Source organism: Styela clava, chromosome 3 (assembly GCF_964204865.1).
Source record: "Styela clava chromosome 3, kaStyClav1.hap1.2, whole genome shotgun sequence".
Taxonomy (NCBI): domain Eukaryota; kingdom Metazoa; phylum Chordata; class Ascidiacea; order Stolidobranchia; family Styelidae; genus Styela; species Styela clava.
In genome coordinates this window covers 5,885,522-5,909,120 of record NC_135252.1, presented here as the reverse complement: position 1 = coordinate 5,909,120, position 23,599 = coordinate 5,885,522, and the positions used below count along the sequence as shown (strand labels likewise).

The window sequence follows — 23,599 nt, the reverse complement described above, 5'->3', positions numbered from 1 at the left end:
TCTCAATTTACCAACGTTTGAGTTAAATTAATAGAATTAAATTAATACGGCAAGGCATTTTAAATAGTGGGATTGATGATGAATTTGAATATTTTGCGAAACACAAAATCATCCTAGTAAAACGCCCATACTTTCAAATACACACCATTATCCGAATTATTTGCCAAAATGCAGGATGAAGTATAAATTATTTTTCCGACTTTCTGCAAAATATTCAAATCCATGACCGATACCACTATTTTAAATGCCTTGCCCTATTAATTTTATCCTGATAATGGTATATAAAATATATATCGCAGTAATCTGCAAACAAGAAGTGCATGGTGATATAGCCAGGTTGTAGATAACAGTTATTCCATTGTCTATTGAATGCTAATCTCTTCATACACTTACTCAAATCAATTACTTGATTTTATTTTTGAATGTATTCGAAATTTCATATTCGAAAATAATAATTTCGAATGTATTTGAAATAGTGAACTATTCGGTATTGACCATTCCTGGCAGGTAGGTACTTCAACATCAGGCTTCAAGCTTGTGAGAATTGTGACATCCTATCAGCATTTTTTTATCGATTTTATTACACAGGTCACATTCTTTTGTATCAATCGATGATATCTCACTGATGATATTTGATGAATGCCATAATGCCAGCAAAAACCATCCTTATAAAGTCATCATGGATATGGTACTGGATTTTCGCATGGATTCACCAAATTCTCTCCCAGTTCAGGTATTCATTCTCGTGTAAAGCCTTATAACTATAGATATAAATATTTGCATTAAAAAAACTTTTTCTGGATTAGATTGTTGGAATGACAGCATCACCCGGAGTTGGAAAAGGAAAGACACGAGATGTTGTTTTGGATAACTTGATAACTTTGCTGGCAAACTTGGATGTGAGACTTTGCCCTGCTATTGTAGAAAAGAACACTGATGAACTGAAACTCCATCAGAATGAGATTGAAGAAAGTAATACTCAATATATATCTTTTGTGCATTTTTTTCTGTCTAATCTAATCTGTCTGAGATAGTTTCTATATATTTACTTTGTGGAGGAGGTAAATGAATAAATTGTTTTGAATATATAATGCAGGGGTGGCCAGCCTGCTTTCGACTGCGATCGATAAAAATCTTCAAAAGAGCACGCTATCGACTGATAGGTAATAAGGTCGTACACAAAAACGAATGAGTACTAAATATGCAGATAACTGCACACACACATACAAAAAATTTAACTGCTGTCAATAAGTTCGGCTCCGTGGATGCATTTTGAATGAATTCGCCACAAAAATTTGTATTTTGATGTTCCATATAATTGGATTATGCAATTGTAACTGATGTAAATTTGTCCTGTTTCAAAACACACAACAGGGCTGCATGAAACTGGTTCAAGGCAGTTTGTGAACCATGGTTTCACATCTAATCAGAGAGTTTTCTCTAGTGAGATTTCGTCTATTTTGTTTAGTTACATTAAACACCATATTATTATTTCTATCACACAGGTTATGTCAGAATAAAAGTGGAGGGTGACAGGTTCACTCGCAAAATATTGGAAGCTATGGGTCTGATTGAAGCTAGAATGGCTAAACAATTAAGTGTTGATTCTAAAGGTAAATATACAGAATATGCATTTGCACAAATTTTAAGTTTATTTTTTTTCAGTGATTGCATTAATTGGTTTCAAATATAATGTCTTACATCTACTGCAGGAAAGCAATACAGCAAACCACCAGGTGAGAAAGACAAACAAGCTTATGAAAGTTGGGTTGTCAGTCTCATGAGATATGTGCGGGAGAATGTTACTGACCGAGACATATCAAGAATTGTTCTTACTTATGCGGATCACTTGAGGGTAACATTTGCTACTTCTACTTTTGTATCATTTAACCTTTTACTGCTTTGAGTGATAATCTTCGAATGCAAGGGTTCTCGCTGTGGTCCATGATTATCTACAGCTTTTTCGTGGCCATTTTTTAATAGATAGACGATGCATCAACACCATTTGAGTACATTTGAATTCTCATTATAAGAGCAGGTTTCAAACTACAATTTGTGTGAATTTTTATGTTTTTTGTTATAAAATTTATTGGATTATTTTGCGATTTTTTATTGGAGAATCTCGAAGGCTTCTTTCTGGTGTCTGATGGAAGAATATCTGTGAATTGATGATAACCTCAACCAGTTAGATATCAAAGCACAATTTAACTCGATTAACAGTTCACTACAAATTGTAGGAGCTGAGTCCTTGGAATCTGTGAATATTTCGAATTGAATGTTGAAATGTTTTTTTCTATTGAATCGCTATATTGTATATAAATCCGTATAATCCATAGTCACAAAGCTCATTACTATGTACCAATTTTTGTCCAATATTATTTGGACCAATATGTACCAATAATTTTTTTTATTTATTATGCGTACTTATGATGCATTATCAAAGCTATAACACTGTCAATCAATGGAATATCATCTTTCTAAGTGATTAATTTGTCATTTTAAAGGACTAGTTTCTCTATATTTTCCCATATTCATGACTAACTTTGTGTGCTATTTTTTATTTTGCTAAATGAAATTTTATATATATTTTTCATCGGATTGTTGTGAATACTTGATCTGATCCACAGCCTCTAGCATTTCCCTAGTAGGTGGGTTTTTGTATCTGTCAATGCTCCTTACTAGGATAAATGTTGAAATGCTCTTTCCTTACGATATGTTGTAGAGGGTAACTTACAGCCACAGCCAAATTGTTTGTTGATATAGATCACTCCGTTGATCATCGGTATTTCATCCATCTATTGAATCGATTTAATGTTTCCAAACACCAGTTTCTCCATGTTTACTTATGTTGGTCCTTTTAATATGCTTTTGAAATTTTATTTCACTGCTTGGAATGTTTTCTTTACTTATTACGCATATTTTCATTGTTTTAATCATATTGGATTGCTTTCTCATTTCTTCTTGGACTCCCATATGACTCCAGCACCAGAAACCCCCGCCACTATACTTTATTTATTCGCTATATAAAAGCTAACAAAGCAATTCCCCAGATACTGGTACTGCATTTAGTGCCGCTGTGGCTCTGGAATGCTGTTGCTAGGGTTACGGTGCTTGACGGTGCTCGGAGTTTTTTATTTTTGTATGTATTCGGTTTTGTTTTCTGTTCTGATGTAAACTTTTTTTTTTCATGATGTAATGTTTGACTCACAACACAAACACACAATTCACTTACTGTTGTTATGTAACTAATAAATTTGTTCCACAGATGTATTCAAATCTGTTATATTTGAAAAAACATATACCAAATGCTATGGAGATCACTAACACTTTGGCAGAGTTTGATCAAGAAGGAAGTGTAGGAAAGTTTTTGAGGACAATAAGAGCAAGTATGGTCTACATTGGTGATATTCTGTAATGCTGTAGACTGTAGTTGTATAAAAAAAATTTATATTATTTGTGTATGGAATACCATGGGTTTAAAGGAATATTATTCATGAACTTTACTTGACTTTACCTTAACCTTGGTATTAAATTTGATCTAAATTTTGGCAGTGATTATTTTATTTTTTGTGTGAAACAGTTGGTTAATGTATTTTTTCTTGTATGAAACTATTTATAGAAAAAATTATTACATTTGATATGTTAAGAGAATTAGTATTTCAATAAGTGCTGATATTTAAAAGATTTGATATTATTTCTCCCTAAGCATTACAATAAGAGTTCTAATCTATATACAAAAGAAGGCCTGTGAAGTATGACTCTGTATAGCATTTTTAATAGTAATAAGTAATAAGTCGGCAACACATACAGTATACTGTATTACTACTTTTAGTTGGTAGTATGTATTTTAGAATCATGTAAGTCAGTGACAAAATTTTTATTGAAACAGAATGAGGTTGACCAATACACTTATTTTTGTAGCTGAAATTTGTTGTCTTGAAATTGGAAGCGGTGTCAAAAGTTTTTGTTAATTCCGAAAATTTCTAGAGATTAGACGAAAATTTCTCTAGCTTCTAGGCCTGCATAACAAATAGCATTTTGTCATATTGAAATCAATTTCAAGACTTTTAGATAAAATCTGATGATATAAAAATATCAAAAAACGCAACCAATGATTTTTAGGTGTGTTAAGATTACTTTCAATTTTAGAATTGGAAAGTGCATCTCTGAAATCAAATGTGCCTATGATGGATAAGTTGTTTGGTATATTAAAAGATGAATTTCAAAAGAATGAAAGTTCTAGATGCATTATATTCGTACCACGGAAATTAATTGCTCCAGCTATTGTTAACTGTATAAAAAACAATAGAGAGCTTGCTCATCTTGAACCAGAATACTTGACTGGGAAAAATGAACAAGCTGCTATGGGTGGTAGGTATCTGGTATATTCTCGCATTAATTTTCATAATTATCTGACTGTTATCTGAAGTTGAACATAATTTGAACTTAGCACTGTTACATTATTTCTTTACATTGTTATAAATTTCTTTAATCGTGCAATGCTCTTTCATACATTTACCTATTACAAAAATCATTATAAATATCAAGTGTAATGTTTGCACCAAATGAATTTTATTTAAAAAACCTGAGATCAGAAAAGCCTCATAATTCATGGGTGTCAATAAAGCAATGTGTGCGAATTCCTGGAAGAAATGTACTACATTTCGTCTCTACTTCTGTAAAACGTTAAACAGTTGAGGTGAAATATGTTTCCATATTTGCTTTCTTTTGGTTACTCAGGTATGACCAAAACAAAACAGGAATCAGTTATTAAAGCATTTCGAGATGGCGAATGTAAAGTTTTGGTTGCAACCTCTGTTGCTGAGGAAGGCTTGGATATTCGAGCTTGTAATCTTGTTATCATGTACAACTATGTGACTGGTGAAGTTGGAAGAATTCAAAGAGCAGGTTACAAATAGTATAGTATAAACATCCATTCAAGTAGGTATATTGTAATATTCATCATACTAATTTGAGAATGGTAATTAATAATACACTGTGTACCATAATAACATATAAGATACATACCGTACTAATATAATGGGTAAATTTTTCTTCAATTCACTAAAGAATTTTGGTAAAATGGTAGAATTATTTTCGATTGACCTATTACAGTAATTCCCAACTCATGCGTTTGTCGATTTGGTCCCATGAGAAGAGTTTTTTCAAACTATTGCATGGACATTGAATGGTAGTTAAGAAACTGAAGCAGAATTAATTTTGTGTATTTGAAATGTTCAACTCCACCATCTCTAGGAAGAGGAAGGGCTGCAAATAGCAGATCAGTGCTTATTACTCCACAAGATACTGAGCAAATTCAAAGAGAAAAGATGAATGCTATTTGTGCTGTAGCAACTGAGCAAGCCATTAAAGATTTGAATCGGCTTTCAGATGGTGAACGTACATCACGGGTCAGTTTGAATGGCATCTTTTTTTTCGATATTCATAAAATTAAAAAATATCAGACACTCATTTTATGGAGTTTATCACAACACTAACTCTGTCTCACTAATACTGTTTATACTGCTAACTTCTACACTGTTTGTATGATGTCTTGTTGCATTGATATAAGATTAGCCATATAGTTATGCGTAGTTATAAGTGTTATGTGATGTTTGCGGCTTATAAGATAATAGTAGTTGGCGGATAGTATCTCTTAGAAAGTTATTCTTCCATTCGTTTCGATAAATTTTCTATTTTGAATGAAAAATTAGTTCATCTTTATTTTGAAATTTCATTGAAATGTTGTTTTTCAGATTAATAATGAGCAACAGAATCAAAGAAGAGATAGGCAAAGAAAAATTATGGATACTAAAAGGCTCATTCAGGAAGCTGGTAATTGGCAAATCCTGTGTGGTGTTTGTCAAAACTTCATAACAATGGCAAACAAACTACGCCACATTAAAAATCAGGTTTATTACCTTTTAATGGTTATGATGTGCAAATAGTCTTAGAGGTTTTTCAAATTGCTATGTAGCTTGTATCAGATTGAATCGTTTCTCAAATGGATTTCTATAGTTAACTTTGCTGATTAAAAAAACACCTATAGGCATTTGTTACAGTAAAGATGCTTACTTCAGTACGTATTTTACATAGTTTCTTCCAGTAAGGATTCATACAAACAATCATCTTGAGTCTGCCCTAACAAAACCCACCCAATTTCTTACTTTTTGGATGAGGGAGTCATACCATAAAGTGTACATACCGATAATTCAATTTCAACATAGGTAATTTGCTCCCATCATACACAGATTACTTTTCAGTTATAAGACCTTGAATTGTTTGAATATCTTTTAGCATAGGTTTGTTGTTGATCCTGAATTTCAAACAAGAATCCTCATGAATAAATGTGAGCCAATAGTTGTTCCCTGGGGACCATTTGAGCAAACAGCAACATTTACCTGCATAAACAATGAATGCAAGTAAGTTAAGTTTTGTATTTTTACATGTTAATTCATTGTTGCAGTTTTTCATAAATTCAATTGCCATCTATTTTTCAGAAACTATTTAGGTGTGGAAATGCAATACAGAGAAAAAACATATCCAACTCTATCAGTTGACAGGTTGATCTTCAAGGATGAAATGGGTAATCAAAAGACAGCAAGACAGTGGAGCAAGTGCCCATTTGCTGTTGAGAAGGCAATGGATGAAGTTGATGATGTGGAGCAGGCTGATGTTCAAACCGTTAAAGAATTTGCAATTTCTCAAGCAAAGTCAGTATCCAAAGGATTCAATCCAGAGGATATTTCTGAAGAAGAGAGAAAAGAAGTGATGGCAATGGCAAATGAATAAATGTTTGGAAAATTATATGGATGCTTCGTTGTACATTTGATTTATTTACTTTATTCACTGATTGTCCTCGGAACCTATCTATGCTCAAGAATTTTTCCAGGCCCGTAAAAAGAATGATAAAATTTCATGGATTGTATGGCTCAGCTGAAGTGCATTTAATTTTTCATCAATGTATTTTTATACCCAAGCAACATTTTATTGCTGTATTATGAATAAAGTAAAAATGAAGCAGTAAAGATTATAGTATTACCACAGTACAAATATGATATCGCACAGCACAACATTTTTGGGATTTCTTGACATAGTTGTTTGGATAATTGACTAAATAAATAAATGCAGACATCTTTTTGTAAACCAAACAATTGCAATGTATTTTTGGGTTGTTTTATATTACAAACTATTTGTAGAAAAGTTAATGAGATATTTATGGTACTGAATGTTAAAAATCAAAAGCAATAGTATTAGATACTTGTGTGTGATTTTGAGAAATCACATTTTCTTTTACTGTCCAATTAGTTATCTTATTAGTTTGTATATAGCATATATATTATATTTATCGTTTTGTCTATATTATGTCACAATAAATTACTGTATATCATAAACCATACCAACAGAACTTGGGAAATATCATAAATATTTTTCGGCTTCCAGAGGTGCTATCTGAGATCTTAACATACTGGTAATTTTGAATATAAACTGTTTTTGTCCACGAACTCACTGTTACAATGACAACTCGACAATTATCTTTTATAATTTTTTATTTAAATCTTTCTTCGAAGACAAGTCAATTCTAAAAGTTCATTCTCCTATCTTCTTCAATCTATAAATATTTCAAACCAACTCAACATTTGTATATATATATATCATATGAGTTGCATGCCTGCCTGACATTGAAATGCATTTTTTATTTGAAAAATTAATAATTTAATACTTAATTTAATGAATCTGAATTGACTTCTTATGCTTCACAATTTCGAAAGTATGAAGGTAATCTTTCAAGGTCAGACTTTAGAAAGCCTTGCTGTTGGATGAAACTATTGTCTGGCTCTACATAACTTCATGCTTGATATATTAGTCCTGTGCATTTTTTAAATATCAAAAATTATTTAAACAATATATAGTTTGATATATGCTAAATTGACCAGTTGTACTATATTATGTGTGGCTTCGTTACTAAATTATTCTTTTAATGATTTATTTAAATCAAATTGTATTATTAGATTCTTTGTCTAATTTTCATGCATAGATTTCAAATAGAGACGCTGTATTATGATTTTTCAGATTACTTTTTATAACAGTGGTTCCCAACCTATCCTGTGGCCTATCGGAGTCTTTTAACACTCATGCCAACCCTCCCCCTTGTTCATCATTTCAGTGGTAAATATAGTGTTACTTTGATTGGTAGATTCCAAATCCCATCACGTTCAAATAATTCATACCTAAGAAAGGTAAAACACCATGTAAAGTAACTTTATCAAGCAATGAAACTGGGAAGAACGTGGAGTTTTCTAGTAAAGGGCAAAGTAAAATCAGTTTTGCGCCTGGCATAGTGACTCCCATCCAAATGCTCTGCGGCCCAAATGCTCTGCGGCTACAGGCCTCCCGTTGGGAATCACTGTTCTATAACATGGTTTAGTCAGACTGTTGCATTTACTTGGCTTTATATATATATATATGTATATGTACGGTATGTTACAAATTTTGGGTTCTGATGCTGATCCTGAATCAACCTAATTATTTAAAATTGATATTATTCAGCAACTAATAAATCTATGTAATTATATTATAGATTTTACTTTGTTTAGTTTACTGTATAAAGTAAAGAGTTTGAACCTGGAATTTTACTATGAAGAGACAAAGGTTAGAAAATTTTTCTTATTTTTATTCATGTAATAAACTAAGATACATCAATTCTTATGATCCTATGATGCCAATGCATGCTTTCAATATGCATGTATGTAATGCTTCATTAACCAATCATAATTAGTCATAGGTGGTTTATTAAACTTTGATAAGTACAGGTGAAAATAAAAATGAGTGAAAAATTTGTTGTAAAGAATTTTTTTCATACTGCAAGTTCTGGGGTGGATTTTTTTCATAATAAATATTTTGCATTTACATGAAAATTCCAGATAGTGGTCCATTCATGTTATATAGGTTGCCCCAAAAACGAAAACCAGGTCATTTGGAACATATTGTATGGAATCTGTTTTTTTGAGTCAAGCTGTGATTCTTCTATCACCTGTTTTACCTTTTATTTTTATTGTAATCAAGAGAATGTTCTTATAGTACGGTTAGGCAATTAATTGAAATCTATAGCATATGCTCGTTTATACGACGGAAACAAGAGTTTCAGCTCAACTTATGTAACAAAATTGCTCATTCATACAAATATGATTTTTTACAATTAACATAATTATACAACCATACATGTTACAGAATTGAATCTTCTGAAAGTGAATGGAAGAGTGATGGACCAGATGTGTTGAATGGTAGATATATATTTTTGAATTGTTTTATCCTTGTTTAGTAATACCGGTATGTGTAACATCATTGATTTTTATATTTCTATCCTTAGCAAAGAGCTCACGACTTGTTGAAGATATACAAACCAAATCCGATGCTGGTACCTCACCCGATACAAATCTGGTATGATTTTTTGTTGTATTTCACAAATAATAATATGATATTTCCAAATGAGTGTAGATAGATACTAACTGGAAAGTGCAAAGATGGTGTTTTAATTGTATCGTTAGGCTGATCAAGCTCATACATAAAAAAAATTTCTCTTAATAAAAAGTAGAATATTTTCACAAAAGTAATTGCTTGATTGGTGAAAACCATTGGCTGTTGTAAATGTCTGTATTATTGTTTATTTTAATGAATTAACCTACACAATTATTCTCCTTATCAGAATTCATCATTGGAATCAGGTATGATACATTATTATATTATTATACAATATTACATTATTATAACTCATACTTTAATCTATTGTGCAGTAACTGTAAACTGTGAAGAAGTTAGGTCTGTATGAGGTGTTTAACAATCTTGCATTCATCATTGATGCACAAAATTAATTGTTTATATATTTCTGCCGTCACAATTTGCAAATATCAAAAAAAATAACAGAAACCACTGATTCCTCTGCTGCTCTGCTCACTCCGTTTTTGCTGCTATCTGTAAGGTAGAAGGCTAGTACTGATAATAAAACTAAGTTCTAATCTTTAGATATTGAAATGCAAAGATTTGAAAAAGAAGAAGATGATAATAATCTTATTTTACGTGGTTACCAAAAGGAACTTGCTGAAAAAGCTCTGAATGGGCAAAATGCTCTAATTGTTGCACCTACAGGTATACATTTTAATTCTGTAATAAAATATTTAAGTCGCTGAAAAGTTCATAGTCATACAACATCGCATTAGGGTAGAATTAAAACGAATTTACTGCTGAGTTGGTCAAAATTATTTTTCATAATTTCAGGTTCTGGAAAGACAGCAGTTTTAACTGAAATTATCAAGCAGCATATAGAGTCTACAGAGCAGAAAAACCGCCGTGTCTTGTTCTTTGTGCCAAAAACTACTTTAGCACAGCAGCAGTTTAAATTCTTAAAAAGGTACAATGTGTTTACACCAGAATTTGGCTGAGGCCTGTTATGTAGGTCCGTGTCTAACTCCCAAAAAAAGTATGCATTCATATTTCAATATTATGACATCTGTATTGATAACTTTTGTTAGTGCTGGCCTGTATTTTGTATATAATACCAAATGCATGTTGTCATTAGTTTGTTGCATATTTTAGCGCCAAAAGTGAAAGCATTCAATTTTAAAATTTCATCGAGTCCATTAATCTATTTGTATCGATAAACAACCTAGTAAATTAATTTCAGGTATTTGTCATGTTCGGTCAGCTACATCATTGGAGAATTGACTGCGTTGGCACCACCTGGACTAAAAATAAAGAATAGTCAAGTCACTGTTCTGACTCCACAAGTATTTCTCAATGAATTAAAAAGGTAGGAAATACTTATAAAGAAGTGTAATTTCTGTTGAATAATGAAGTGCGTTGATAATGACATATGGTTTGATTTTAAACCAATATTTAGATAAGTTTTACATATTTATCCCAGGGGAGAGGAAGAATGATAAAACGGCTTAATCATATGGCTAACTATGGCCTCTCGTCCGGTTGCAAGTCCATGTCGTGTATGGGATTAGTTATTTGTTTCAAAAGCATGGACTTGATGGTGGAAGCAGTAACTGGCCAGCGGTTACGTGAACCACCCTGTGGCGGCAGTGAGTCTAGCAATCCTCTAGCACAGGGGTTCCCAAACTTTTTTTTCGCGACCCCAATTTTCATCAAATCAAAACGGATACTCGCCACCCCACAACAAGAAACGTTGCGCAACTTCAAAAATCAGTTTAATTACAATATACCTGTATATTGACTGCAAGTGGACGTTGATGGTGAACATTGGCCAAAAAAAAATATGAACGGGGGAAACGGGGAAACCTTAGAAGATTCAATAACACATGGCATCATATCAGGATTATAACGGTTCTCGACGAAACATAGACGGACTTGATAAAATGTGGTAGATTGTTGTAAGGAAGCGTACGATACTTCGGAAATAGAAAGATTGCTTCTAAATATACATAAATTCAAAATCTTATTCAGTATATTCCAACAGTGTCTTCCTTAATTTTAGTTAATTTTCTTAATTCGAAAGTAAAACAGAGCACTGAAGTAAAATAGGGAAAACGTGTATGGAATCACATCTTTTAAGTTCCTTTTATTATGCTAGAACGGAGGTTGGGAACCTTTTTGGTCAAGAGAGCCATAAAGTTACTTATTTTCAATTGCATTTCCATACAGCATTTTTCTTTCCCTAATCATGTCTCAAATTTTTACTAAGAAGTCAACACCTACAATGTCTCAATATACATTCAATGTGACTTCTGATGCTGCATATTGTCGCTAAAGGCCTTATATGGGTGCTCACATGCAACACATGTTGAAATCGATGATACTCAGCCATATATGGCTTGTGAGACATGGGTTCAAGACCACTGTGCTAGAACTTGTTGTTGTTTTGTGGTCGACTGCTCGGAACGCTTCGAAATTATGTAGGAAACGTCTAAATACGTAATACAGTAATATTGCAATACGAATATGTTCACTTTTATGTCACGGCGATGTGGACAAAAAACTCGTATTTTACTCGTAGATTTTAGACACAGGCGCGAATTAACAAAGTGCTTTCATAACTGATCGAAATCTGAAGTGTAATTACTCGGCCAAGACACCGCCTGGCCACCAATATCATACTTATCAAACACCTGATTAACAGCCAATCACAAAATAAGTTTGATTTGTATATTCGATAACCAAGCGGATACACTGGTACAAAATAACAAACCAACATAATTTCTCGCAGCCTGGCAAAAAAATCCGATTTGCGTACTAGTGGGACACTACTCTTTCGGATGTAATATGATCAAAAAGCTATAAAAAGGAATATATTATTGTCGTTCATACCACTGTCACTCAATTACATTTACTAATACTGGTTTCTGCCGACTAGCTGGAAAAATACTGCATGAAAGTTTTACAGAAAAAATTTGGCTCTATTTGGACAATAAATAGGGTTATTGCTGAAAACTCCGAAGTTAGGCACTTTTATGGTACTTGCCGACCAGCATAAATTTCACTTTCCAACTTTCGAATCCTAGACACCCGTGTGCGCGTGTTTGAAAGAAATTAGGAGACCCCGGGAAATCTTCGCGCTACCCACAGTTTGGGAACTACTGCTCTAGCACATGACTATCACAGCATGGGTTTTCAAACTTGCGAAATCATGCAGGGTAATCAGAAGTGCAGTGATCATATTCCTAGTACTTAGCACGATGCGCCACACCGCCAAGCGTTTTCATCATTCCAGTTATATAATATCCCCTTCAACAAATCATTTTGTGCATTACTCACAGTAATTACTAAGCGTATTGGAGGAGAAGATTTCATTAGCTATCCACAAATGTCATAAATAATTTTCTTTCAGCTCAAAGGAAAAAAGGTATGTCGACTTCAGTGATATTTCCATGATTATTTTTGATGAATGTCACAATGCAACAAAGAATCATCCATACAAGGAAATCATGAATATGTTCTTGGATGAACAAGATCAAAAACACAATGTTCAGGTACCTTTAATTCATGGTATTCATTTTGAAAATATAACAGGCTGTACTCAAAACTCAACTCAGGTAACTTGGTCAGTCAAGTTTCAACTATATTTAGTCTTGTGCTTTTCTGATACCAATGCATTCGAAAAATACACTATATCAGTGGTCAGCAACTCTGGCATTGAAAGATCCATTTGGCATTCTTTCCGTCACCTCAATGCAACCTATTTTTACTCGACTTTATTTTCGACTTTATGTCCTCGACTATTAAGGAATTCCACTTTTCTCACAAAGAACTTCTGTAGCCACTTTGATTCATATGACCCGGCTCCAATATTTGATCTTGCATTTTCTTCTTAATAATGCTTTCAGCTTCTTTACAAAGATTTCCAAAGGATTAAATATGCTGTCAATAACTGGACTGTTTATTTTAAAAGGTGTTATCAAAATGGAAGATTGACACATTTGGTTAAAAATGATAGCATTTATTCATTTTTTTAAGATTGTCGGTGTAACCGCTTCCCCTGGAGTTGGTAAAGCTAAGAATAAAGAACGAGTAAAAGAAAATCTTTTGAGACTACTTGCTAATTTGAACATTACTACTGCTCCTTGTACGGTTGAAAAGAATTTGAAAGAACTGGAGGAACATCAGAATAAAATTAGAGAATGTATGTGTCTTATGTGATGAGATGATTTACTTTATGGTGCTCATTTATTGGAAAACAAAATTTGCGATTTTCTTCAGTTTATTGTATACATTTAATGTGACGACTGTTTCTGTTTATAGTAGTATAGTAGTAGATAATGCACGATGAATATCCGATTTAAAGATAAGTCTTGCCATGAATTTTAATGGTTTAACTTTGAATTTATTGGCCCACGAAACAAAAACAATTCGCCTCCTGAAGTAAATTTACCCCAGGTCAAGAACCACCCGTTATAAGTTAACTCAAAAATGTAATGTCCCACTTGTCTCAATTTATAAATGAACATTTAAAATGAACTTGTGATACTTGAGCTGTCCAATTCATGTGAACCTGTTTCCCGTTTCACTTGGTTGCATCGCAGAAGTGTCATATATATCTACAATGCAAGAAGCCGAGAAAGAAACTCTATAAGCTCAATAACTCAAGAAACTCTATAAAGTGCTACAAGTGGGACACAACATTCTTGGCACACTGCGATGAACTGAACAAAAGAATAGAATGAATAATTAAGTTAAGAAGTTTTTAAATGCAAATACCAGATAGTACTTAAATTTTTTTTCAGCATTGATTCAAGTCAAAACCGAAACTGAATTTGAGAGTAAAGTTCTGCTTACAATGAGTGATATTGAACAAAATGTAAAAAAACTAAACACAGAAAATGAAGGTAGGATTTTTTATAAAACATTCTATAATGATTGTTGGTAATAAATAAATGCAAAAATGATTCATTGAAACTAAAATGATAGACGGAAAATATTAAGTAATTTTATTTTTATTTTCCACAATTCAGAGAGGTTTAATTTTAGTAAAGAATATATATATATCTATGTCTGGTTTATTTCATATATACCAGGAACAGAGAACTTTTGGTAAATGTGGATGCTTGGTAATGATGCTGGGACTCATGTTTTGAGTTTCACATGTGGACGCACCTTGAGAGTCTTGTCTCAAATCTTATATTATAGTGGCTTTTGATCTCAGTTTAAACAACACTATCATAGTCATTAGATATTTCAGTTTTTCCTGAAAACAACAATGTTATTGATTATATTTATGATATGATGGCTTAATCATATGGCGAACCACGGCCTCTCGTCTGGTTACCAGTCTAAGTCGGGTATAGGATTAGTTAGCCAATCATTTGTTTTCGGACGAATGAACTAGATGGTGGAGTAAGACCCGCGGTTACGTGAACCAGCCCAACGACGGATCCTCTCGTACATAACCATCCTCGCATGGGATTTGAATCTGCAAACTCACGCAGGGTAATCAGAATTGCTATGGCGAGTGTATTTCTAACTCTTGGCATGATGTACCACACCGCCAATATAATACTCATATATGTTGCTCATGGCAAATAGTGTTACCTTTTTTTTAAGCAAAGAAGCTGAGTAATATTCCAAGTGAAAAGGCAAAACAGGTTTACATGAATTGGATAGATCAGTTGAAACAACATGGCAAACTTTACATGAGTGACCAAGATGCAGCTCGAAAACTCATAACATATTCCAAGCATTTGAGGGTAATTGATTTTGAAATATTTATGAACAAAATAGATATACCGGTACACCAAATTTGTTTTTTTATTGGACAATGATGTAAAATTGAAAAGCAGGTACCTATTGAATAGGAATGCAAAAATGCAAACACTTATTTTTCGATGAACTTTTAGTGTTGTTTTCTTTGAAAGAAGCAACCTTCTGTGAGTCACAGCTCTTCAACAGTTGGTTGGCATAAAACAGTTGAACACTTTGAGCGTGACGGAATACTGTCGTAATCTGTTGTAAGAATGCAAATGTTTTGTATGGACGCATGGGATGTATGCTGAAGTATAATTCTAATGGAACAAGCTTTTAACTTCTAATTAAAATAAAGTTATTGAACTTTAGATGTATCATTGGTTACTGGATTTGAAGAACCTCATTCCACAAGCAATGTTGAAAACGAACAAAATGGTGGATTTTGTGCATGAAGGATCTGAAAATATTGAGTTGGAAGAGAAAAATGAGGGTAATTCTCATCATATAAGCATTTCTCAATTTTTGCATGCAGTTTCACTAATTGTGGAATACGAGTAAATGTGAAAGTAAAATTTGATATAGGGAGCAAGAATCTATTTTGAACCATTGAAAAACTTCTAAAATTAAAAGAGATCAAAAGACAGAAAGTTTGTCAAAAGACAGAAAGTTTGTAATTTAAAATGTTTTTATTCCTAGTTTTATTTACTTTATTTACTTTTTTAGTGTTAATATAATTTGTGCAATGCTATTATACATCATTGTATTTTATACCTTGTTACATGTTTTCATATTATATTTGTATAATGATTTCTTTCATTTAACTTAAGAATTGCTAAAGATGTCATCAAATATTGAATTGCCAATGCTTGGAAGGTTGGTCAATATCTTGGGTGATGAATTCAAGAAAAATCCAGAAGCTCGGTGTATTATATTTGTTAAAATGAGATTGACAGCTTCATGCCTGGAAGAATACTTTATGAACAATAACGAACTTAAGCATCTGAACCCAAAATATTTGACTGGAACACATGCCAATGTACAATCTGAAGGTATGAATTCTTTTGAATTATAATTTAACATTTGTCGAGTGGTGTGTAATCGCATACAACTATATTGCTTTTTCAGTTTTTATGCACATTTCAGGTAGAAACGCTGACAGTCAATTTCCACTTGTGGAACACTATATCAAACTGTCATATAAATAATGACTTACTTTTAGGCATGAATAGGCACGAGTCAGGTTATTATTATATTACAACATTAAGGTTAGGACATCTGTTGTAATATAATAAGGTTATTATATTACAACATTTAAGATCAGTTAGGACATCTGAAAAAATAGATGTATAATTTGATTAAGATTTCAATCTATGCAGTGTGACACACATTATCAAACCTCCATTTTTATTACAGTATGAGTTCGATTAAAAAATTTCAATTTAGCTTTTTTTATTTTTTTCCACTTCTGTATTTGATTTGTGTTCCTGCATTTCTTTTTCCTATTTTTAATTTGGTGGTCGGGCATTGATTATTACGATGGTAGGACTCTTCTTACCCAAAAGCGGTTAATTAGGTGCGAGAGGATTACGGGACTCCTCACTTTTGTAGGGTGGTTTACGTAACCTCAGGTTGGTTACGGCTTCCTCCACCATCAAATCCTTGCACCTGAAAACAAATAACTGGCTAACTAACCCCATGCCCGACATGGACTGGTAACCGGACGAGAGGCCATGTCATCAGCTTCCCTCTTCCCTGGGATAAATATGTAAATCATTTGGTTGTTAGTTTCTTTGTCCCCAGAGGATTGTCCACACTTGGTTTAAGCTATTTGAGTAATTTATAATCTTTTTACTTCATTACTGCACTGTATGTAGCAATGACAAAAGATAGTCAAGAAAGTGTCTTGAAATCGTTTCGAGAGGGTGTTACAAAAGTGCTTATTGCAACATCAGTTGCTGAAGAGGGACTAGATATACCAGCATGTAACCTGGTTATCATGTTTAATTATGTAACTGGTGAAGTTGGAAGGATTCAAAGGAAAGGTATGGCAAGTTATGAATTGTTTGTGTTTTTTATGTTTATTAGTTTATTGTGAAATTATATAAAGCTAGAATGGCTACTTGTCCAACCTCGTTTTTCAAGTAAAGGTGTGAAATTAAAGAAATGAATTATGCATCACTGCATGAATCACTATATTATGTATATATGTAAAAAAAAATTTCAGGCCAAGAACCTCAATGAGACCCAAAATACAATTATTTTGCTTTTTAAAAAAACTTCATTATTCTGCTGTAACAATGTATGGTTGTCATAATCAGGGATGGCCAGTACCAAATAATTCACTACTTCGAATACATTCGAAATTTTATTTTTGAATATGAAATATCGAATACATTCGAAAATAAATTTAATTAAAAGAAGCTTATTTTAGTGTATGAAGCAATTTGCTTACAATAAACAATGGAATAACTGGTATCCACAACCTGGCTATTTACCAGACATTTTTTGTCCACAGATTGCCGTGATATTTGAGGGGTATATGCCGTGATATTTGAGTAGTATTGCTTCCATATTTTTGTAGGTACGAAAATTCGAATCAAAAATTAATTATAATTAGCAGTTTACCACACATTTCATGTCCACAAAGATTGCAGTGGCATTTTATTTTTAATCTTTCGTAATTCGACACAACCATGAGTTACTTTGAACAAAATCAAATTAAAACGGCAAGGCATTTTAAATGGTGGTATCTGAATATTTTTCGCAACAGAAAATCATCCTAGTAAATAGTCAATACTTTTAAACTATTATTTCAAAATTATTTGCCATAAAGCGAGAAAAACTATAAATTATTACGTGACAAAGCGTGGAAAACGTTCGAAGATTTCCCTCAAAAACGAAAACCTCGCTTACGGCGAAACGTGGCTAATATTAGAAATTATTCAAAAATCGGCCAAAAAGGTATTCGGATACTTTGATATTTGCATACATTTCAATATTCGGCAAAAATGATATTCTGGAATGAATTTAGGCTGGGATAACTGGAAATTTCTCCCAAAATCAACTTCACTAGTTGAAGTATTGACAAAGGCATAGGGTATTGGAATTTTCCTGATAACCCTTGACATTATTACAGAAGAACTATAAGAGTTACTTTTCACAATTGATCTAGATACTCCTTTAAATAAATGCAGATATATCCTCAAAATAAAAAATATATTTTTAGTTTGGGTTACTTTTGTTGTTTCATCTTTATTCTGTTTGTACCATAAAATTTTACAAATGTATTCTACCTGTTTGTTATTAGTTCAGCAATTAGCAACAGCAATTAGTTGATAGTACCGGTACATCACTGTGCAATGTTCCACAGAATTGGTTTTGATGAGCTCAATAATATGTTGAAATTTAGCAATTTGTGAGTGAGTCAAATGCGGGAACTCATACATATTGATGAGCCTGTTCTTACTTCAGATCAATTGAATCCCAATCTAATATCACAAGATTTAATTTGTAATAATGTGACATTCCTTAAGGTCGTGGTAGAGCTGTAGATAGTCGGGCAATCGTCATAACATCACAAGAAAGTGATCACCTGAGAAAAGAAGAAGACAATAAAATTTGTTCCCAAGCTTCTGATATTGCAATTCAAGATGTAAAAAATATGACAGAGGAGAAATTAAAAATGCAGGTACGTGCTAGACTTTCTAAGATTGGATATGATTTACATATTTAATGGGGATGGGGGGAGAAAAGGAAGTCAATAATATGCTTAATCATATGACGAACCACGGCCTCTTGTTCGGTTACCAGTCCATGTCGGGTATGGGATTAGTTGACCAGTTATTTTGTTTTGATATGCATGGACTTAGTGGTGGAGGAAATTGTAACCAGTTACGCAAACCACCCTACGTTGGTGAAGATTCCAGCAATCTCTCGCACATAATTAAGCCTCAATGGGATTTGAACATGCGAACCCACGCAGGGTAATCAGAGATGCAGGGGCTAGCTTATTCCTAACGCTTAGCATGATGCCCTAGTCCTGAAAATACAGTTTTTTCTTAAATATGAAATTTAAAAGTTTCAGAATTTAAGATTTCAGTAAATTCATCTTTAAAAATTAGCCAATATTCTCTTAGATATCCATCTCAGATATTCTACTTTTAAAATAGATTACTGACATTCAAAAAAAACAAAAAGAAGATAGAGATATAAAAAGAAAGATGGCAAATAAGTCAAGCAAAACTAAAGAATCTCCTTCAAAATGGAAAGTACTTTGTGGGGATTGTGGATCATTCATTACATCTGCAGACAAACTTCGCCATATAGATAATACAGTAAAATTAAGGATTTATTGTTTATGATTTTTCAACATAAGAATATTACGAATATTCATTTTATTATTCTAGTTTGGTAAAATATATTGTAATATATTTGTAATATTATGTTGTAAAATATAATGTAAAAAGTGTCATTGATGCATTTTTGTAAAATCACAAAGTTATTGATTTTGTTTGAAGTTTTTTATTCTCGTAAACTGTTCTGTTAGATTCAACCAATATACAGAGATTTTTCAAAACTAGCTTCAATAATTTGTGCTTTCCAATTTTTGTTTGACAACACTCACTGTAATTAAAAGTTTTAATCTGACAATTGGAGTTATTTGGCTCGAGCATTTTTATGTAAATATCAGTTATTTGATGGCGATTATAAAGTAATCTATGTTAATGATTGTTATGCTAATTTTGGATGAACTGCTGCATTACCTGAAGCTTGCTTGATATTACCAGACAACTTTTCAGTGATTGGTCAGAAATATATAGGTATATTTTTATAAAGTGGTTCCATTAAATCTATTGCAGCATACTGTGGTGATGGATGAAAAGTTTCATGGCCGGATGAAAAAACAGGCAATGGATATGAAAAAGGGGCCTACTATTCGAGGAAAAGGAAATTTTCTTTGCTACAATCCAAAATGCGGGTATAAAGTTTATAATAAAAGATATGAGATGAATCAATCACATTTGAGATGGTTAGGTTCTGTGATTCCTGGAACATTTACTGCTATAGAGTAGTCTTGTAACTTATCTAATGCACCAATTTCACCAAATGTTCTAATGCACCTGAAATGCTCAACTTATATCCGATCAATCCAGGCATGTGCATGAATGGTGTCATGATTATGCTATTAAACTTGTTACTCAACCTGTATTACAATATTTTTTTCTCGTATCATACCTTTTTAATTTTTTTAGTTTGTGTAGAAATCCTATCATACAGTCATTCCTATTCTTACAGTATAAAGATAGCATTAAACCTTGTACATAAGAAGACACTTTTTCCAACACTCTCTATAAAGAAGATAAAGTTGCAAAGAGATGATGGCAAAGTGGAGATTCCTGGAAAAAGAAGTAACTTGCCTTTTGCCATAAACAAAAGTGTCCATGAAGCAGATGGTGAAGAAATGCAGAAATCATTTGATGACAATCCGGAGGATGGAGATGAAGAGATGTTGGATGAAGATTCTCTTCTGTATGATGAAGATGATACTTGTGAACTTTTAGAACTGATCTAAAACAATTAATATGATGTGACCCAATCTTATTGTAGATGTTTCATAGTTTAGCATCTATTTGATACGATTCATCTGCAAATCTGATGTATATTTTTGTTTGTTAAATTTGTAATAATATTTGTTGGTAGATTAAATTAATTATTAGGTTGTAATTTGATATTAGTAAATACTTTTAAATGTACTATATCTAATTTTTTTAGTCTCCCTATTGTTATCAGTCAAATCGAGTTTAAGTCTGAGGTGTTTTGAATATGATTTGATTATGCTTGTGTTGTCTAATGTTGATTCATATTATAGATATGTAATTTATATAAAAATAAAAAATTGAATGGTTCAAAGTTTATCATTTCATTTCAACAATGAATTAAATGATTGCTATCGAATAAACTACAATCAGTGAACCTGTGATGTTTTCTAGCCACTGTTATAATTTTGCACAACTTTGATTCACGCACATTTTTATTTAATTATTCTTTGAAAATGATATGCATTACAACATTGCATTATGCTATGCAGCCTTTTTCTCAAAATGATGTTTTCATATTATTTTTTAATTTTGTAAATGAAAATATTTATCATTAACAACTGAACTCATCTGTGCTATGATATATTCAATGCTTGAACAGATCAACCGAATGAATTGATTTTTTTTATATGCTTTACAGTAATCTGAAAGTTATGTTATATGCATCTCAAGAAACAATTCTTCATTTGTACATCATAGTGTGGTTAATACACTCACTCCAACTGTGTCTTTGTTAGTTTTTGTATGTATTGAAAACTAGTTCGATGTTGATTCTTTTGCTTAATATGCTGGTATTACTTAAAATTCTGATTTTATGCAGTTTTCAGTAATTTTCTAACTCAACTTTGAAGTAAATTTCTTTTTTTATATTTGTGATTGTAAGTTTTTTGAATGGATGTCCATTAGATGAATATATTTTAGGTTTGTTACTTACAGGTAGATTTATATGGGTCATTTTAGAAAAATTGTACAGCTTATTATCATGCACTGTTAGATCATATTTTATATTTTTATTTTTGAAATAAATGGCGTCATGATTTTTAGGGCCATATATTATAGTTTTTATACTAGTAAAACAGTGGTTCTCAAATGGTGGGGCGCGCCCCTGTACACAATTTTTTGAGAGGGCGTGAAGCTAATTAAAAATTGAAATATTTGGAACGTGCCAACCTTATTTCAGATATTCACATTTCTTTGTTTTGGATATTTACGTTCCATCCACGTATTTCTAACGTTTTTTTCAAAAAAAACATACTTTCGTCTTACTATCTGTTATTTGTAGCTTATTGTCACCTAGTTATTTTTGATGTTAGACGCGAGACTTGACAAAGTCTAAAAATGGGGCGCGGCTCAAAAATTTGAGAATCACTGTAGTAGAAGATTGCTCCGTGTGCTTGAGATAGTTAAGTATGTAAAGTATTAAAATTCTCTATTTAAAGTCTGTAGTTCAAATATTATAACAATATGTATTCAGTTATTTTGAAATTTTTTATGGAGAGTCGCTAAGAATTTTTTAATATAAGTTTCTGAATTAACCCAATTTCATTGTTATGAATCGCCATATATTAATATCCTGAGTTTTTAAAACAGAATTGTTTAGGTACTAATTAGTACAGGCTGGTCGCTAGAAAAACAGAAAATTTGTCAAACAGCTATATATTTTTACAAAGAATAACTTTTTCAAAGTTTTTCAAAGACATATGTTAGATTCCTTTCAAATTCTGGAAACTGTTTCCTGCTTTCTTTCATGATACAGGTGTCAACTTAAAAGGTATCAAACTAAAAAAAAGGTCAACAACCTAGAACCTCAAAGAAATACGGTAAATACTTATCGAAAAAGAAATGAGTGAGCACACATTTTATTTGTGTTCTCATTTGAACTTCAATTTTTTTGCTTTGTTAGCGACCACCATTTATTCAGTAACATATTTTAAAATTTTATATATGATTTTATTTTAATAGTATCCATTAGTACATTGTGATTATAAATTAATCCAAAAATATATGTAGTATATGATTTTTTTCCTTGTTAGTGTTTGTTTACCCAATACCCAATTTTTTTTTTCTTAGATGTATTTTTGATTTTGTATCAGTAAAATCAGTAAAATATTGGCAATGCTGGTGTGAAAAGTAGAAGAGCATGACTGAAATTGAGACAAAAGAAAACTGCTACATTATCTAAAGTTGTAAGTAAGTAGCCTATTTTAACTATTTCCAGTTTTTAATGAAAGAAAAACATGTGGAGGTTTTATTTAATAAGAATTATCAATGAACTTTACATTTCAAATTTTACAATCTGAAATCTATCACTTTTATATTTTGAAGTTTTACTTGAATAAAACATTTCAATTTCTCTTAAATTTCCAATTGGTTTCAATTTTGTGCTTTGTTGTTGTTTAGTTACGCTTGTTATAAAGATTGACATACAATAAATGAACTTTCAACATCTTATTTTTTTTAACTTTCAGAAAATTCGAAAACATGTCAGGATTCACGAATTGGACACCTTTAGGAAGAGGAATTGTCAAAATTGGAAAACTGATTGATAAAGATTCTATTGTATACAGGTCAGATTATGTTGTTCTCAAAGATCTTTTTTATGGCTCGGTTGTCCTGGAACTGCTTTGAATCTAGCAGTTTTACTGATATTTTCAATTTGTTTTAATTGCAGGGGGGTTTTGATCGCAAAGAAGTTGCTGTAAAGAGTGTGCTAGACACAAATGAAAAAGAATGTGAAATTCTTCGCAACTTGAGTCATGAGAATATCGTAAAATATATGTATATGGTATGAATTAATGTTA

General features: G+C 32.0%; 3 protein-coding genes across 4 annotated transcripts in view; all 3 read left to right on the top strand.

Moving 5' to 3' along the window:
• Positions 1 to 8,582, top strand: part of LOC120343477 (ATP-dependent RNA helicase DHX58-like) — an 18,639-nt gene extending 10,057 nt beyond the window's left edge. Inside the window, exons 16-26 of the mRNA XM_039412668.2 lie at positions 589 to 733; positions 807 to 972; positions 1,506 to 1,613; positions 1,713 to 1,855; positions 3,266 to 3,386; positions 4,150 to 4,371; positions 4,741 to 4,908; positions 5,257 to 5,411; positions 5,757 to 5,912; positions 6,298 to 6,422; positions 6,501 to 8,582. Coding sequence (XP_039268602.2) covers positions 589 to 733; positions 807 to 972; positions 1,506 to 1,613; positions 1,713 to 1,855; positions 3,266 to 3,386; positions 4,150 to 4,371; positions 4,741 to 4,908; positions 5,257 to 5,411; positions 5,757 to 5,912; positions 6,298 to 6,422; positions 6,501 to 6,792 — 1,801 coding nt within the window. The 3' untranslated portion in view covers positions 6,793 to 8,582. The remainder of the gene's footprint in view (positions 1 to 588; positions 734 to 806; positions 973 to 1,505; positions 1,614 to 1,712; positions 1,856 to 3,265; positions 3,387 to 4,149; positions 4,372 to 4,740; positions 4,909 to 5,256; positions 5,412 to 5,756; positions 5,913 to 6,297; positions 6,423 to 6,500) is intronic.
• Positions 8,566 to 22,869, top strand: LOC120343492 (antiviral innate immune response receptor RIG-I-like). Its single transcript, XM_078110398.1, has 18 exons — positions 8,566 to 8,652; positions 9,232 to 9,284; positions 9,371 to 9,441; positions 9,707 to 9,725; positions 10,024 to 10,146; positions 10,276 to 10,408; positions 10,682 to 10,807; positions 12,851 to 12,992; positions 13,477 to 13,642; positions 14,244 to 14,345; positions 15,061 to 15,203; positions 15,571 to 15,691; positions 16,029 to 16,250; positions 17,076 to 17,243; positions 18,735 to 18,889; positions 19,371 to 19,535; positions 20,061 to 20,179; positions 20,497 to 22,869. The coding sequence occupies exons 1-18, from the start codon at positions 8,639 to 8,641 to the stop codon at positions 20,771 to 20,773; spliced, it is 2,319 nt and encodes a 772-aa protein (XP_077966524.1). The 5' UTR covers positions 8,566 to 8,638; the 3' UTR covers positions 20,774 to 22,869.
• The window catches only part of LOC120343498 (antiviral innate immune response receptor RIG-I-like), a 21,712-nt gene continuing 20,979 nt past the window's right edge, over positions 22,867 to 23,599 (top strand). Inside the window, exons 1-3 of one of the 2 annotated variants that reach the window (XM_078110397.1) lie at positions 22,867 to 22,984; positions 23,267 to 23,365; positions 23,470 to 23,583. In XM_078110397.1, coding sequence (XP_077966523.1) covers positions 23,575 to 23,583 — 9 coding nt within the window. In that variant the 5' untranslated portion in view covers positions 22,867 to 22,984; positions 23,267 to 23,365; positions 23,470 to 23,574. Of the gene's footprint in view, positions 22,989 to 23,266; positions 23,366 to 23,469; positions 23,584 to 23,599 lie in introns of both variants that reach the window. The other variant, XM_078110396.1, reaches the window with a different exon arrangement.

Excerpts from the sequence above, each read along its gene's own strand:
- LOC120343492 (XM_078110398.1), top strand. Across the intron at positions 9,285-9,370 it reads TGGACCAGATGTGTTGAATG|CAAAGAGCTCACGACTTGTT; the intron begins GTAGATATATAT and ends TTCTATCCTTAG. Across the intron at positions 17,244-18,734 it reads TGGAAGGATTCAAAGGAAAG|GTCGTGGTAGAGCTGTAGAT; the intron begins GTATGGCAAGTT and ends ACATTCCTTAAG.